Source organism: Anas platyrhynchos, chromosome 5 (assembly GCF_047663525.1).
Source record: "Anas platyrhynchos isolate ZD024472 breed Pekin duck chromosome 5, IASCAAS_PekinDuck_T2T, whole genome shotgun sequence".
Classification (NCBI taxonomy): domain Eukaryota; kingdom Metazoa; phylum Chordata; class Aves; order Anseriformes; family Anatidae; genus Anas; species Anas platyrhynchos.
The window spans coordinates 29,800,482-29,816,486 of NC_092591.1; the positions used below are offsets into that span (position 1 = coordinate 29,800,482).

General features: G+C 42.0%; 2 protein-coding genes across 2 annotated transcripts; both read right to left on the bottom strand.

The window, feature by feature from the left end:
- Positions 1-5,875: 5,875 nt before the first annotated feature.
- LOC101796908 (olfactory receptor 4E2-like) lies at positions 5,876-7,997 on the bottom strand. The gene has a single exon (XM_038180333.2). It carries the CDS (start codon positions 7,961-7,963, stop codon positions 7,004-7,006), a length of 960 nt encoding a protein of 319 aa, XP_038036261.2. The 5' UTR covers positions 7,964-7,997; the 3' UTR covers positions 5,876-7,003.
- Positions 7,998-12,532: 4,535 nt separating this feature from the next.
- Positions 12,533-13,806, bottom strand: LOC101797085 (olfactory receptor 4S2). The gene has a single exon (XM_005028400.6). It carries the CDS (start codon positions 13,533-13,535, stop codon positions 12,606-12,608), a length of 930 nt encoding a protein of 309 aa, XP_005028457.4. The 5' UTR covers positions 13,536-13,806; the 3' UTR covers positions 12,533-12,605.
- Between the last annotated feature and the right edge of the window lie 2,199 nt (positions 13,807-16,005).

Below are 16,005 nucleotides of genomic sequence, written 5' to 3' on the forward strand. Positions count from 1 at the left end.
TCCTCAAGAACCATTTCTGAGTTTAGAAAAGTGGAGAAGTATTGAAAACAGCCCGGTCCAAGCAGTTTTAAAGCCAGCCCCTAACAGGGGCACGCAGCTACCTCTGCTTGACCTGTAATCTTGCAATTCAATGGGTTAGGCAAGGATCCCCTCCCTTTTCTTGGGATTGAACAAAAGCACTGTAGAAATCCTTCTAGTTTTCACAGGACATTTTTCCTTCGAGACAGTCTCTCACTTCCCCTTAGATTAGAGCCATAATCAAACCTGGCTGTATGCTCGGAGAGCTGCTAATTTCCAGGAGAGAAAGCTTGAGATCCTAACGATGCACAGTGGAGCCAATTTAAACACACTTAAACTCTCCTGCCAAGTTACGTCATTGCAGTTTGTCAGGCACCAACTTTTTAAACTGCATCTACTGAGACCTTATTAGAATCATCCCAAGTCATTTCCCGCAGAGACAAACAAATTATGTTAAATAGTTTGCCTTGCGTATTGAGACATGGGCTCCCAAAAACAGAATGGTGTTTGCATTTGACTTCCTTGTCAAAAAATCTGAGTGATTGCTTCAAATACGTGTAGTAATTTGTACCGTGTTTCCTCATAGAATAGCAAAGGGCATAGCAGAAATTTCCCCGACCCGAAATGTGGAACCTTAAAAAAAAAAAAAAGTAGGAAATTACAGTTTGACAATTACAGGTTAAAGAAACAACTGAAAGTCAGCATTGTTTCTCATAGTACATTATCATCTTTCAAAAATTGTTAGTCAGCCACTAAGAGTTACCAGCCTGATGTGCATCTTTTGCATAGTCCCTCCCTTCTGCCTCCCAGCTTAAACATTTCTTCTTCATGGGCCATACCCTAACACAGAAAAAAAAAAAAGAAAAAAAAAAAGGCAACTGATTGGAAATCCTGTGCTGAATTCAAATGTTCGTTGACACAATCTATGGAACAGACTAGCTCATACAAAGAAAGCTTTTAGAGTAAAATAGTTGAAATGTGACAGTATATGTCCTGTAGGAGGTCGAGGTGCCACAGCTTCCACAGACAAATGGCAAGGTCCTTTTCAGCTTTAAAATTCATGGGATTTGTTCCACAGTCTTATGCCATGCCATGTGATGGAAAGACAGGATCAAACTTTTAATTTTCTCAAAGATCTCAGAAAGCCAAACTAGAAACTGAACATGTACTTCTCAAAAATCTACCCACTTACTAGCCCAAGGGTCTCTCTCTCATCATGCCCAATGTGTTAATCCTGCCTACTTTGGTCTGCACCCCAGATGTAGCAGGATAGAAACAGATTGCCTTCAGCAGCAGATTAAAAATGGCACAAAATGGCCATGACTCCAACACAGCAGGATCCCGACAAATGCAGTGGGTGACAGAGGATGGTGGTTACTAAAAGAGCAAGGAGGGGAAGGAAAAGCCCCCTCCCAAAACTAGCAATTGTGCCCTTGTTCTCCTGTCTCCTTGGTATGAACAGTATGTTCCAGCTCTTCAGGGCTGTCTCTTAACACAAGCTACAGAATCACAAATTCATGAAGTCTCTGAGGTTGGAAGAGACACCTTGCAATCACGCACTGCCCCTGCTCAAACAGGGTCAGGCAGAGCTGATCACCCAGGATTGTGTCCAGGAAGGTTTTGAATATTCCCAAGGACATTCAAAGGATATACAAGCTGCCAGGGCAGCTCATATCCCAAACTCTGCTCCATGATTACCCTTTAGTTCCATCAAAGCTCTCAAAGCATAATTTCCTCTGCCATTTTCTCTACTGTACCAACATACAAGGGTGTCTCCATCCCATCTGCCCATACATATCAACCCACATACACTGACAAAGGCTGGTAACTAGCTATTTGGAGACACAGGTCTCAGTCCCTTGTTCTAAAAAGACCTTTGGCACTGCAAAATACATTCACGCAACATGAAAACATGCAGAGACACCACTCTGGCCTCATTGTACAGCAGCACAGTTCAGACAAAAAGCCCAAACCAAGGACAACCCAACTTGCTGCAAGGCCATCTTCACAGCCCAGGAATGAGGGAACCTACACAGGTGGGAGGCTGAACCAGCTGCTGCCAGTAACACCAGCAAAGTCTGTAGAGTGCATGCCAAGATGTGGCTGAGCTGGCAGAGCAAGGCACACAGCTGACCCCAAGCTTTTTGGGGAAGGAAGTGCTCTGCTGTGCTGGGGTGGGTTTGGCTACACAGAAGGCTTCTGGCTTAGGATGGAGGAGGGCCAATACAGTAAAAGGAGACATGCTGCAGCATAGTGGGGAGTAGAAGGCATGTGTCTAATTGAAATAAGTGTCCTAAACTAGAGCAAGAAGTGTTGTTTAGAGCACTGCATAGACAAACAGCCAGAGGTTTGGACTGGTGCTTGGCCTGGATTTCACAGGCAGCAGCAAAGACTGAGCAGTGGTAACAGCAAAATATGTTGCACCAACCTGGGGCTAGCACTTGCCTTGTTTCAGGCAATAACAGACAGTGAGGTGGTCAGAAACTGCAAAGAGAAAGCTATCTACACATCTTCAGCAGACACATACTGGTTTGCAGGGGGTCAATTCTGCTCCTAGACTTCATCGTCACAGCCATCCTGTGACTTGTCCCCAAAGTCCAGCTAAGCCCCTTCAGTTTAACCATAGTGCTGCCTGCTGCTATTTCAGTCCACCTTCACCCCCATGCAGATATGCAGACATCTTTCCCACAAGCGAGTCCTGGGCGATGATTACATTCCCAATTATCTTCAGTTGATAAATCTTGAGTACTTAAAGATTGGTATGACAGAGAAATGCAGAAATACTTATAGATCAGCCACCTAAATTCCCCACTCCCTTCCCCACAAACATACCCCTTTTGCGTTTGCCATAGTTCTTACTTTTTAAAAAACACTTCTGGACTGACTTGTTTCACTGTAGCATCCAGTGGCAAGTTTAGCACTAGCAATACTAGCACTGAGATGTAATCTGGAGTGGATATACCAAATTTCTACACCTTTAGGGAGGCCAACAAGCGAACACTTCACAGGCTGAATTCATTGTAAGGCTGCATGGAATAGGCTGACACTCTATGCCATTAGAGCTTAAACCTAATTAGGTACCCCATAAATATCTAAAACTTGATTTGGAAATAGACTCATGAATGACAGTAACAGCAAAGATAGCTTGTTATATCCTTTCTGCCTCTTTGAGAGGAATATCTCTCTCCCATACCAGTCCTCTCTGAACTGACTGCCCAATCAATTCCTTTGCTTGTGTTCACCCAGAAAAGCACACAGGGCCACTCGGACAAATTCAAAGTCCATTAATCCTCCATCAGCAAGTTTAACCTACATAAGTCACTAGAGCCCTCTAGTGAGCACCACTAGAGCACTATTTAGACCAGGGATTTTACTAAAGGAAGCAGAGGTTCAGCAAGCGGAATACAGCACATTTGCCCTGAGACTGGGTGACTGCTTTCTGTATGCTACTGCCATTTCTGCCAATGGTTTAAGCGATCCTGATCTATGTATATTTTAAGCTATTTTTACTTCTTTTCCATAGTTTGACTTTGATCCATCATTACACTTAGATACAGAAGCTCTTCTAATTTCAAAATGCCACAGAAGTTTGGTGATCTGGTGTCTTAAACGTTAAACAACGTTAAAACATTTGGGGAAAACGTATAGGAAGATTTCCTCACTGCATTTCCTCATTGCACATAAATGACCTATTTAACCAGGCTTCCTCTGATATTCTGATGAGTATCAGAAAAAAAGAAACCAGCATCTTCAAAAAGTTATTTTTCCTGAGGATGGGGTGAATTATTTCCAGGAACTGCCTGTCTCTCTATCCAATAGAGGTGCTGAGGGAGCTTAATTCACTAGATCAGACTCAGCTGACAGTTGCTTAAGCTTACTGGTAGACTGCACCAAATTTTGCACCTTCAAAATTCCTGTTTTGTTTTGATTTGTTTTGTTCTTCCCCTCTAAAGGTATCCTTTTCTCTAAGAGATATGGAGCCCCCTTGGCACTGGAATGTGATGCTTCAGTGGAATGCCTAAGTTTAGGTGGGGTGAATCCAATCCTAAATCTCAGTCACTCTAGCACAAACTTACTCTAGTCTCTTCTTGGCAGATGGTAAACTTCTAATGGATTTGTCATATAATTATACCCTCCTAAAGGATTAAGTTTGCAGATGGAGTACAGAAATTTAATTACTGCAAGGTGGAGATTTCGCTTATTGAAGACAGCTCGCAAACTCCTAGTGTCTTTTTTTTTATTCTTCTTCCCCAAACACAGTTGCTTTCTCCACATACAAAATGTTGGATTGTGGCAGTTCTTCCTTTTCATATTGTCCCCTGTAATATTTCAGTAATTTAATTGTGTGAAAGAATCATTACTATTTTCTGAAAAGTTAAAAAAAAATAATTGCAGCCTTTCAAGTCTAGAAAATCCTACCACCAAAACCTCAGCTGCCTGAAGCACACCTGTAGGGAGCATCGGTGCACGGCCCCTGTGCCTCTGCTACCGGCTGCCGACACGTGGTAACAGCACCCGGTAGCCAGGAGTTTTTCTGCCGGGCGTACTGCTCTGAACATGCCATTTCCACCCAATGAAACTGGTTAGATGGTTTCCATTTTTTGACATTTGTTCTTAATATTTTCAGATATAGATATACACGCTTAAGTTGAAGAGCTTATTTTTGTAAATACTTTGCATGGTGATATTTATTGCTTACTGCAGCTGCTTGTTGATAGTGTATGATCTTGTGTAATATTGCGTTGTATCTTAATGTGGTGACAAAAAGATATCAGACGTATTCTGCTCAAATAGCTGAGTGTGAATCTACCTATAAGCTTCAGCAACAGGGTGTCCCAAGTTATTCCAACAACAGATAAGTACACTGATTGATATCACCCAAAAATGCAATGGAAGTGAGTCCATCTGACCTCATCATTTTACGCTTCCCTTATGGTCAAAAAAAAAAAAAAAAAAAAGTACTCATCAAGTACTGTTCATCTTCTCTGAGAATAGACTCGGTCATACTCTAGGATGCAAATCATATTTGTTAAGTATAAAGAAGATCAGATGTACAACACCAATGAAGAAAATTACTCCTGAGATCATAGACCTTATATCACCAAAAGCTAAAGTGAAGAAAGCAAAAATGCACACCTTGTCTTTCAAACTGGGGCATTCCAGTGACGGAAGGAATGTAAACATAGACCCATTACTTTTTGACGCATTATGAAATATCGATTGTGTCAGGTATAGCCATCCTACTTGGTTGCACTAAAGGTCTTTCACACATAATACATACTAAGGTCAAAAAAAAAAAAAAAAAAAAGACTAACTCTTGCTTCTGGTGGTAGGGAATTCAATATTTACAACTGGTTAGTAGGTTAGTAGGAAACTTGGTTTTCTAGGCCTTGAATACTAGTGGTGAAATACCTATTAACCATTTGCAGTTTCTTCCTTATGATGAAAGACATTCGTGCACCACTTAATTCTGCTGTAGCACTGGATTTCAACACAGGCAGAGTTGTTTGCTTTCAGAGTTGGGAAATAACCTCAAAGTTCATTTCAGAAATTCTGTTATGACACAAACATAAGCTGCTGTGTAACTGCTTGTAAGTCTTTCTATCAAGGAGTGGGTTACTTGCCAGATTTCCCTAAAGAACATTGACCTCCTGATGCCTGTGCTTACACATAAAAGTTCCATTGTTAACCTTATGCAAGGCCTTCTGCAGCTGCTTTTTACAGTGCTGGGAGCTACTAAAACTAGAATAAGGCTATTCTGGGATTCCTAGCCTGTAATAACCTAGTTCTACTTTGTCCTGAAATGGCGCTTTGCTAAATTTAAGTCATTTTAAGAGTAAGCAGGCTTTGTCTCTGTTATTTCAGATAATTTGGAAAATGCCTATTAGAAGCAGTCCCAAAACCAAGAAGCGGTCAGAATCAAGAGGCCTAAATCAGCCTCTGTAGATAGTACAGACTTCTCTTCCACACACCAACTGTTTCAGAGCTGACATAGAGGAAATGATTCTTCTTTCACAAACAGTGGAAAGGGGAATCACTCAGGCTCCAGAACTCCTCTCTCACCAGACTGGTGTGATAACAGCAGGTAGTATCTTAAGATGGGATCTGAAACATTTTTGAACGGGTTGTAGTCATGTGCTGTGGCAAAGAATGGGTTGTGGTGATGAGAAAAGTTCATCCATTGTTACAAGAAACAGACAAACGTTATGGAAACAAACACAGAAAAGCAAAAGAAAGACAAAAGGAAAAAAAAAAAGACATTGACAAAGACCACAGTTATTCAGATCTTTCTACTTTTTAGTTCAAGGAACAGAATGATCCGTGCCTGAAGAAGTTCATCGTGTTTCTTAATAAACAGTAGAAATGTTAGCACAAGTTCCGTTGCGTAATGGTGGTTCACTTTTTCCAATCAGTATTCAGAGGTTGCTCAATGACTCCCACTTGAGCAGATCCTGTGATCAAATGTTTTTTTCTTTAGGCTCTGCCTTATCCTACAGCATAATTCCATTTCTATTGGAATTTCATTCCAAACATCTGAGCTCTGCCCAAGAAAAACTTCTAATTCACTCACTGCTTCACAAGGCTCAATGTATAATACCATCAAATCTTCTCTACTCAAGTCTGGTCCTCCTGACTTCTCTTTGAGGGTGCAGAGGAGGATGCCCTAATCACTATCAGAAACTGCAATTATAATTGCAAGGCACTGTGAAGAGCAACAACCTTTAAAAATGTCTCATCTGTGCTGCAGCGGCGACAAATTCAGAGGTGGACTAAGGAGACCTAAAGCCCATAAAACAGACAACAGTATCAATGAAATCTACTACTCTGAAGAAACCAATGTTAGGTAAATTCCTGAACTGGAACTAAACATCCTCTGGGTTTTAGATACTGCCCTACATGATGAATTCCAACACTGTTCCCATATCCTGATCTGCCACTGGTCTGTAGGAAGGTAACACCAGGTTTTCTGCACAGCCAGCTTGTCTCAGAAGAATCTGCAGCGCTGCCACAGTTTCCACATGGATGCCTTCACCTCATTATTCCTCAGGGTGTAGATGAGTGGGTTCATCACTGGGCAGAAGACAGTGTAGATCACACAGACATGCTTGTCAGAGGAAAAACTAGTGAAGGGCCGGAGGTAGATGAAGATGCAGGGTATAAAGAAAAGGGTGACAACCATCAAGTGTGAGGCACAGGTGGAAAGTGCTTTCCAGTGCCCCTCAGTGAAGCGGACCCTGACTGTGACCAGGATGAACGTGTAAGATGTGACCAACACCAGGAAACAAGCCAGGGATATTAAGCCACTGTTGGAGACCATGAGCCACTCAGTGACATGGACATCCATGCAGGCAAGCCGGATGACAGGAGGCACGTCACAGAAGTAGTTGTCTATTGCATTGGGGCCACAGAAAGGGAGCTGGATTGTGAGCAGTGTCTGGACGATAGAGTGGAGGAAGCCCCCAGCCCAGCAGGCGAATACCAGGACCCAACATACCTGCCGGCTCATGATGGCTGTGTAGTGCAGGGGCTTGCAGATGGCGGTGTAGCGGTCATATGCCATCACTGTCAGGAGGAACATCTCTGTTGCCCCAACAAAGTGCAGAAAAAACAGCTGGGCTATACAGTCCTCAAAGGCAATGGTCTTCCTTTGTGAGATCAGGTCCACCAGCATCCTGGGAGAGGTGACAGAGGTGCAACAGATATCTATGAAGGACAAGTTGCAGAGCAGAAAGTACATAGGTGAGGACAGCTTGGGGTCAGCTTTGACTGTTACAATAATGAGAAGGTTCCCCAGGAGAACCATGGCATAGGCCAGAAAAAAGAAGGCAAAGAAGAAGATTTGCAGCTCCCTTGTATCAGAAAGCCCAAGAAGGATAAATTCAGTCACCCGGGAGAAGTTTCCTAGTGTCATGGCATCAGGCTTCCACGGTGCAGGTGTGGGCATGAAGTCATGGGCTGGCCAGGAGGAGAAAGAGATGTGCTCCAAGGTTCATGGATGGTGAGGGAAGGATGCATTACTCGTATTCTGAATGCTACAGAAAGCAGAGTCACATCATGAATTACAGTGAGAGTTTGCAGAGAGTACTGGCTGCCTCTCATCTCCCATCTGCCCACTCCCTTTTAAGGCTTCTGGCCCCTCATCCCTGAACTTACTCTGACCACTGTTTTCTGCTTTGTAATGGATATGACAAAGTGCATACTCCCATTCTGTCAGGGAGGAGTCACATTCTTCTTTCAAAAGATGAGAGACATGAATGCTGGAAACACACTATTACCATCCTTTCACCCACTGGGAGTATAAAGTGCCATCATGGAAGGCAAATACTTGCTATGCCCAAGCATCATGTCTACAATATACGATTGAACCACGAGCTGTTCCATGCTCTCTTCCTAATTGCTTTCCTTTAAACTGACAAAAGGGTTCTCCAGTTAGCTTGTCAGCTCTGAAACTAGAGATGCATACACAGAAGCCAGGCCTGGGAGGTTCCTCACTGGTGTTCCTCTCCATTGAGCTAGCGGTTGTCTGGTAGCTTGATTGCTGTCTTAGGCCTGATGTTGACAGCACATGCTCTTCTGAAGAACGTATTTGCTAACATAGCATAAGCTGCAAAACACTTCATGCATTCTATGCTCCCTCTGTGTTACTCAGAGACATCTTTAAAGTTCTTCAGTGGATGTATGCCCTGTTTTGTAGAGGTTAAAATATGACCAACAGAAAAATGCTCATTTTCATTTACAATCACATCAGGAAATTCTTCAGCTGCTCATTTTTCTCTGAGAGTTTATAAGTCAGCAAGCAGGAGACTACTGCTAAGAAAGCATTTGATGCCTTTGATACATGCCTCTTACCTCTTGCTAATACCTGAGCTATTTCTTTGGTTACTACTCTATTCTCCACCGCTTTGCAGTAGTTCTCAGAGTGCTTCTCTTTCCCATCAAACAGGATTGCTTCATGAGTAATTCAGAATATATGACTGCAAATCAAACACTAGTTTAGAAATGGTCTCACTTTGTCCCCTCTCCCAGGGGCTCAGTAATCTTCTAGAGCTAGCACAGCTGCAGAGGGGATGACTGGCCATCTGTCTGTAGTGACCCCTCATGCTGTAGTAGACAGACGCCTGCAGTACAGGCATCACAGCACTGGCTCCCTGTATAGTCAATGAAGAGAAACAAACACTCTAAAGTTTACCTTGTTTAGATCATCACACTACAATGAGATGCTTATACCCTAGAAGACAGCACACCTGTCTGAATATAAATGGAGAGCAGACACCTGTCCCATGCTGGATGTCTCAATTGCAATCAATGTTAAATGAAGCTGCCTGAAAGGATCCAACTGGCCAAAGTGTTACAGTAGCATTTACATGTTTCTGTACATTTCCAACAGATTACCAAGCATTTCTCTCAGCCTTTCACATGGATGCACACAACCACACACGTTCTTTAATATGGCATGGCTGATACGAAAAACACAGACAAAGATGAGATTTTTAAAACAAACAAGACAAACAAACAACAACAACAAAAACAGGCTGCTACTGTACCAAGTTACTAAATGTTGTTACAACATGAACTTCCAAGTCTGAACTCCACAGCATTTGTTGTCTGAACACATTTATAATCATTCACTCCAAATTTGTTTCTACTTTTCATCTGACAAGGCATTGTTCCACTCTTACTCCTTCTGCTTGTAATTGCCACACCCTACTCTTGTTTAAGTTTCTTGTTGCACAGAAATTTGTTTCACAAGATTTTCTATCAATTTTTCTTGTCCTGGCAGGCTACAAACATATTATATTGTGATAGTATCAATATCCTGTTTTCCATCTACCATTTAGTCAGAGAGACCAATGAGGCAACACCTTCAAGACTTTCAGAGCTGACCTCAGAGTTTCCTGCATCTCCCTTCTTAATCTCAGACCATCCTAACACAACATATAAATACTCCTGTAATGTATTGGATATGGAAGGTAGTTTTCTAGTAGTGGAGTTGGATCTGTGAGAACTGTTTTGTTACCAAACTTCAAGTAGCTGCCCAGGGCCTTATTAAAGAGATTTGGTGATTGGGTCCCTGGTGTGCAACAACACAGCAATTTGTTCCTGAAGGCTGACGACGGGAAAGGAAAAGGCACCATGCACTTCTACACACTCAGGGGCCTTTTGTGTGGAAAAAAAAAAAAAAAAAAAAAAAGCTCCTAATAAAACAAACATAATTGTGGAGTCGTACTAACAATCCCTGCATTGAGAAATGTTGGGCACCAGGAAACATTGCTTGGATCAGAGGAGCTGCAGAGTTGCCATAGTGGGAAACTGCAGTCACACAGGGATAGACTGGATTCATTCACCATTCATTCACCAAGACAAAAGAAAGTCTGGGCAGACCAAAGATGTTGTCAGAGGTGGTGCGTCACTGAGAACTGAGGCTCAAATGAAAAACAGCTTGAATTTGTTTCCTTGAACTCCCATTTCAGCATTTAAATGGTCACTTTTAAACTTAGGCTGAAATGGGCTCTGCAGTATCAAAGCAGTTTGTGTTTGCTACTTGACTTTATCCCTTTTAGAGATTCTTCAGTTTCCTTACTGGAAACAGCTGAGGAAAAATCAGCCAAACAATAACATTCTTATTAAGAAGATGAGGAACATTTTCAGTGTTCAGCTAGGAAATGGGTTGTATTTCATCATGGAGAGAGATTTAATCACCCTATTTCCACTGATATACCTATCCTATAGATAATACTAGTGCAATAGTGCAATACTTCCAGAGAACTGGTCAAAACATGAAACTTCATCCAGTGTCTAAATAAAGCTATGAAAACTATCCTGATAATTCCTGTGGACGGTGGGTGAAGCAGTGTTTATAGATTTTAACAGTTCTTGGATTGCTGTACTGATCTGCTATGAAGATCACTGATGACATAAAGTCAAGGCTTTGGAAATGTGTTAGAGAGCAGGGCTCCTTTAAGTTGATCCAGTCAAGAACAGCTGTGATTTTAGGTTTGTAGTGCATGAATTTTGTTGGGAAATAAATCGCACATCTTACATGTGTTGTCTGTCATTGGTCAGTTTAGATTCTGAATGTTTTGGGGACCCAGGGTCAGGAGGGAGAAAAACTCTGAAGTGGATAGCATATTTACCAGGAAATACCAAATAAAAAAACGAGAGTTCAGACTTTCCATTGTAGGAACCCTTTTAGCTATTAGCCTAGTGAGTTTTTGCATCATGATACTGACACTGAGCAGTAATAAGAGCAATTATTATTACTGGAAATTGCAGTGGCAGGGGAAGTGGAGAAGATTCCTCTCCTGTTACCTGCATCAGCAAATGACCAAACTAGCACCTAATACCAGTGTTTTAATAGCTAACTCATGGAGCCAGCATATGACAATGCGGTTTTGATAAGAAAGCATTTACTGTAAGAACAGGGAAATCCAGTGGTATGATTGTTCAGCCTGGAAATGAGGAGGCTGAGGAGACCTCATCACAGTCTACAGCTTCCTCACAAGGGGGAGCAGAGGGGCACGTGCCGATCCACACTCTTTAGTGAACAGCAGTAGGATCTGAGGGAGTGGAATCAAGCTGTGACATGGGAGGTTCAGGCTGGATATCAGGAAGAAGTTCTTCACTGGCACCCAGCCTGTTGGAGTTTAAGAAGTGTTTGGACTGTGCTCTTAGCCATATGCTCTGAATTTTTGGGTAGACCTCTGTGGGGCCAGGATTTGGACTCGATGACCCTTATGGGTCCCTTCCAACTCAGGCTATTCTATGATTCTATGATAGCATCTAGCAGCAGGCAACGATGAGCTTTGCAGACACCTTGGGCCACCATTTTGCAGCTGCATGGGCTGCAGAGTAGCTAGAATTTGCATGCTTGAAAGTTCACCCTCTGGTAACAGCAAGCTTTGCCTGAAGAACATTTTTAATATGTACATATTGGTGTTTATTTATTTATTTATTTGCTGATGTTTCAGCACAATCTGACATCTTTCCCTGTCCTAACATAACCTGTTTCTCTCATGTTCCTATTTTACCCTGAAATGAGTCCCATCTCCCCAAAGGCTGCTGACTCATCAGCTTGCTCAGCTGTAAACACATCATGTTAGCACACGAAAACACACAAGATGAAAGCTGCCAATGCCATGCTGAACTGAAGGGATTGTTTACTCATAGAAGCTTGGAACTACCATCACTCCTTTGTGCAGAAACGTAAGGAGACACCACTCTCCAAAACTTGTAGGAGATAGTAGGAAAGAACTTCCCAAAATACTTGATTTTTACTCTTAATGCTGGGAGAAGCCTAGACAAATACCCAAGATACAGCTATGACATGTTTGAAGGTAAACACCACAATACCACCCTCAACACTCATGTTTGATAGGTGACAACGACCTAATATATTTTCGACTGACAGTTTCTGAAGAAAATAATGCATAAATCCTTGAATTTAGCCTCAGCTCTATTCCAAGAAGCTGTGCTAAAAACAGAGCAACATTACTGGAAAGTCCTTCCTGAACACTTATCTTTCCTCCCCATGTTTTTTTTTTTTTTTTCTGAGCTCACGTCATTGTACAAGCAAGCACTGTGTTGTTTCACGTCTCACTCCTCTTCACTTTTCTGCTCCACAACTTTTTTATGGCATTTTTCACCTCTTCATTTCGGAGGGTGTAGATCAAGGGATTGAGCACGGGCGTGATGATGGTGTAGAACACAGAGATCATCTTGTCTGCTGAGAAAGTGGTGGAAGGGCGCATATAGATGAAAATGCATGGCCCAAAGAACAGAATCACAACAGTGACATGGGAGCTGCACGTAGAGAGCGCTCTGAGACGCCCTTTGGAAGAGTATGTCCTTAAAGAGACCATGATAATAACATAGGAAACAGAAAGGACAACAAAACAGGTGAGGGAAATCAGACCACTATTGGTAACCACAAGGACACTAATGACATAGGTGTTAGTGCAGGCCAGCTTCAGCAATGGGTGAACATCACAGAAATAGTGGTCAATCTCATTGGGTCCACAGAATGGCAGCTGAATGGTCAGCAGGGCCTGCACCAGTGAGTGGACAAAGCCTCCCACCCAAGAAGCTGTCACCAGACAGCCACAGACATGTTTATTCATAACATTTGTATAATGAAGTGGCTTGTGTATAGCAACGCAACGATCATATGCCATCACTGTGAGAAGGAAGATCTCAGTGCAGCCAAAGAAATGGCCCATAAACAGCTGAGCTATGCAACCCACAAAAGGGATGGTCTTCGTACCAACAAGAAGGTCATAAATGAGTTTGGGAGCTGTTACAGTAGAGTAACTTATGTCTAAAAAAGACAAGTAGCTCAGGAAGAAGTACATGGGAGAGTCCAGCCGTTCACTTGTCTTTATAGTGATGATGATAAGCAGGTTTCCAAAAATGATAATGGCATACAAGACTAGGAATAACAAGAAGCATGCTTTTGCTATTGTCTTGTCTTGTGTGAGTCCAAGGAGGATGAACTCTGTCACATTGTTTTTGTTCTCCATAGACTACGTAGACAGGACCTGAAGTAAAGAAAAGAGCTTCCAGATACAGCATTAGAAATAGGATGTTATCAGCACACAAATATATTCATCACTAGTATGCTAAATACTAATCATATTTCCTCTGATCTCTTTTGGGGGGGGACAGTTTCCATTTAAAATAAATGCTTCCCTCAAGGAATAAAGCTGCTATCCAACTCAGAATGTATTATTGAAGTGTATAATAAGAAGCTCAGATTATTTACCTGAGGAAGGTGGTAGAAATAATATCTTCAAGAATCCTAGTTCTCACCTTTGTCTCTTAAAAAAAAAAAAAGATGACTGCTAGGTCCCCTCAAGACCCACTTTTACCCTATACTGTCAACTTTGAAATAAAAAGTTGAACCAAAGGCACAATGCAGCTATAATTCAACTCCCAAAACTTTAGTCATGGCCTGAGGAAGGTCCCTGCTCAAGAAGAGAATGTACTTTCCTTTTCAGTCTTCTAAGGAAATGCAATAGTACCGCTCCTTATTATCTCTCTGACTGTGACAGACCTGTATAAGGTGTCACAGAAAGAGCTGCCCAGTGTTTCCTTGGACCACCTTTCTTACAGTACATGCATGAGCTAATCTGGAGCTAATTTGCATTAATGGTGTGTTAGCAGGGGGATTGTATACCTCACCAAGGCCCTGGACTGAATGTTGAACTCCTCATAAATACATCTGGGTTAATGAATGCACCCCTGCTGACTCCCATACAGTATCCACAGTGTTCAATTTATATATGAAAACAGAGGCGGCGAGGATGTAACAACCTTGTCTGTGACACCAGTAAATTGTCTGGTGTATGAATCCCATTTGACAATCACAGGTCACTCAGTTCTATCTCCTGAGCTCTCTGCCTCACCCACTAGATATACACATCCAGCACAGCAGAGAAAATGGTCTTTAGGGTCTCCAACCCTACCTCCGTGCTCCTCCAAGATCAGAGGGAAAGCACTGTGGGGAAAACCCAAGTGTGTGTGTTGTGACCACTGATTTCTGACGTACAGCTAGGGGGGACAATGTAAGACTGAGCACATAGGAAATGCTGTCATCAGCTTCTGAGTCCTCTCTAACACTGACATGCTTTTGACAGATTATTATGGGAACAGGATATAGTGGGGGGGGGGGGGGGGGGGGGGAAGGCAACTAAAAACCCAAATTAAAACAAGGGCTAAAAACTGAGGTCTGTAGTTGAGGTTTTTGTAATTCATAAAATGGACCTCACAAAAGTCACTCTACAGAATTCTCTATTTTTTAAAAGCAGGATTTCGCAGTCATGCTTGAACAGAATGATGTAGCAATATCAGAGAACTTACACTGTTTATGTTTGCCAGTCTCCAAGAGTTTACGTGCTATTGCTCCTCTGATGACCTCCTCTGACCAGTTTAGGTGGTTTCATCAAAATGGCTGAGCTGCAAGTTGCTGCTTAAATGTCACAAGAGCAGTCCACACCTCTGCCAATTCTGAAAGCTAGAGCAGCTGAAAAGCACAACTTGACTCTCCATCTGCGTTTCTCATTCTGCAAGAAACAATTTCCAAGAGCATCTGCAAGAACAGCTCTCTCTCACAAGATGGGGAAATTGAAGCAGAAATATTTAAAGTGTATCATGCAGCAGAAGCACAAGACTACCTGGAGTAATGAGATCCCAGAGGCATATGAAGATTTCTTTGTCAGAAGTCGTCAGTGGACAAACAGCTAAAAATTGTACTTTGCATACTGTTAAGGTAGTCTCTGGAGGGTGACACTAGAGTGTGGTCATCTAGACTGTGTTACATTGTGCATGATTTCCCTGCTTGGTTGTTTGATGGCCGGGTTTTTAATGCTGTCCAGATAGACTCCATTTACTACTGGCCATGTATTTCTTCTGGAAGCATTGCTGGTTCAAATAAACATCACAGCTGGCCATTTGCAAGACTTTTATTTCTTTTAGCTTTGCAATCAAACGTTCCTGGAGTAAAGGAGTGACACATGACATTTAGATAAATTCTGTTTTCTGTCCTAAGGTAGTATTTCTGATATGTGTACTTATTCTATATTAACTTGTTCTAACTATTGCATGTTGACAGTGCAAATAAATATCAAAACTGTGCTGTGGACTGCTATTCCTTAAACATCTGGTCTGTACAAATTTGAAAGAAAAAAAAAAAAGTGGAAGTAAAACAGGAAATCATTTCAAAACTTTAGAAAGGATTGTGGTTAGTCCTCACTGCCTATCACATATTTTTACTCAGACAATGCAAAATACAGAAGGTACTGTTTAATTCTTTATATGATTTTCAGTGACACCTTCCATAAGATATGATCAAACTTTTGCCCAGCAGCAGCCAAAAGCGAAGAAACAAAGTTAAAAAAAATAATAAAAGAAAGAAAGAATTAGAAGGCCTAGCTTGGACTAGGAACACCTTGTAACCTTAAACCCTACTTAGGTGATGTTAAGGTGTAACAC

What these genes read in the sequence shown, in the direction of transcription:
- LOC101796908 (XM_038180333.2), bottom strand. Translation starts at nt 7,963, where the DNA reads ATGCCCACACCTGCACCGTGGAAGCCTGATGCCATGACACTAGGAAAC.
- LOC101797085 (XM_005028400.6), bottom strand. Translation starts at nt 13,535, where the DNA reads ATGGAGAACAAAAACAATGTGACAGAGTTCATCCTCCTTGGACTCACA.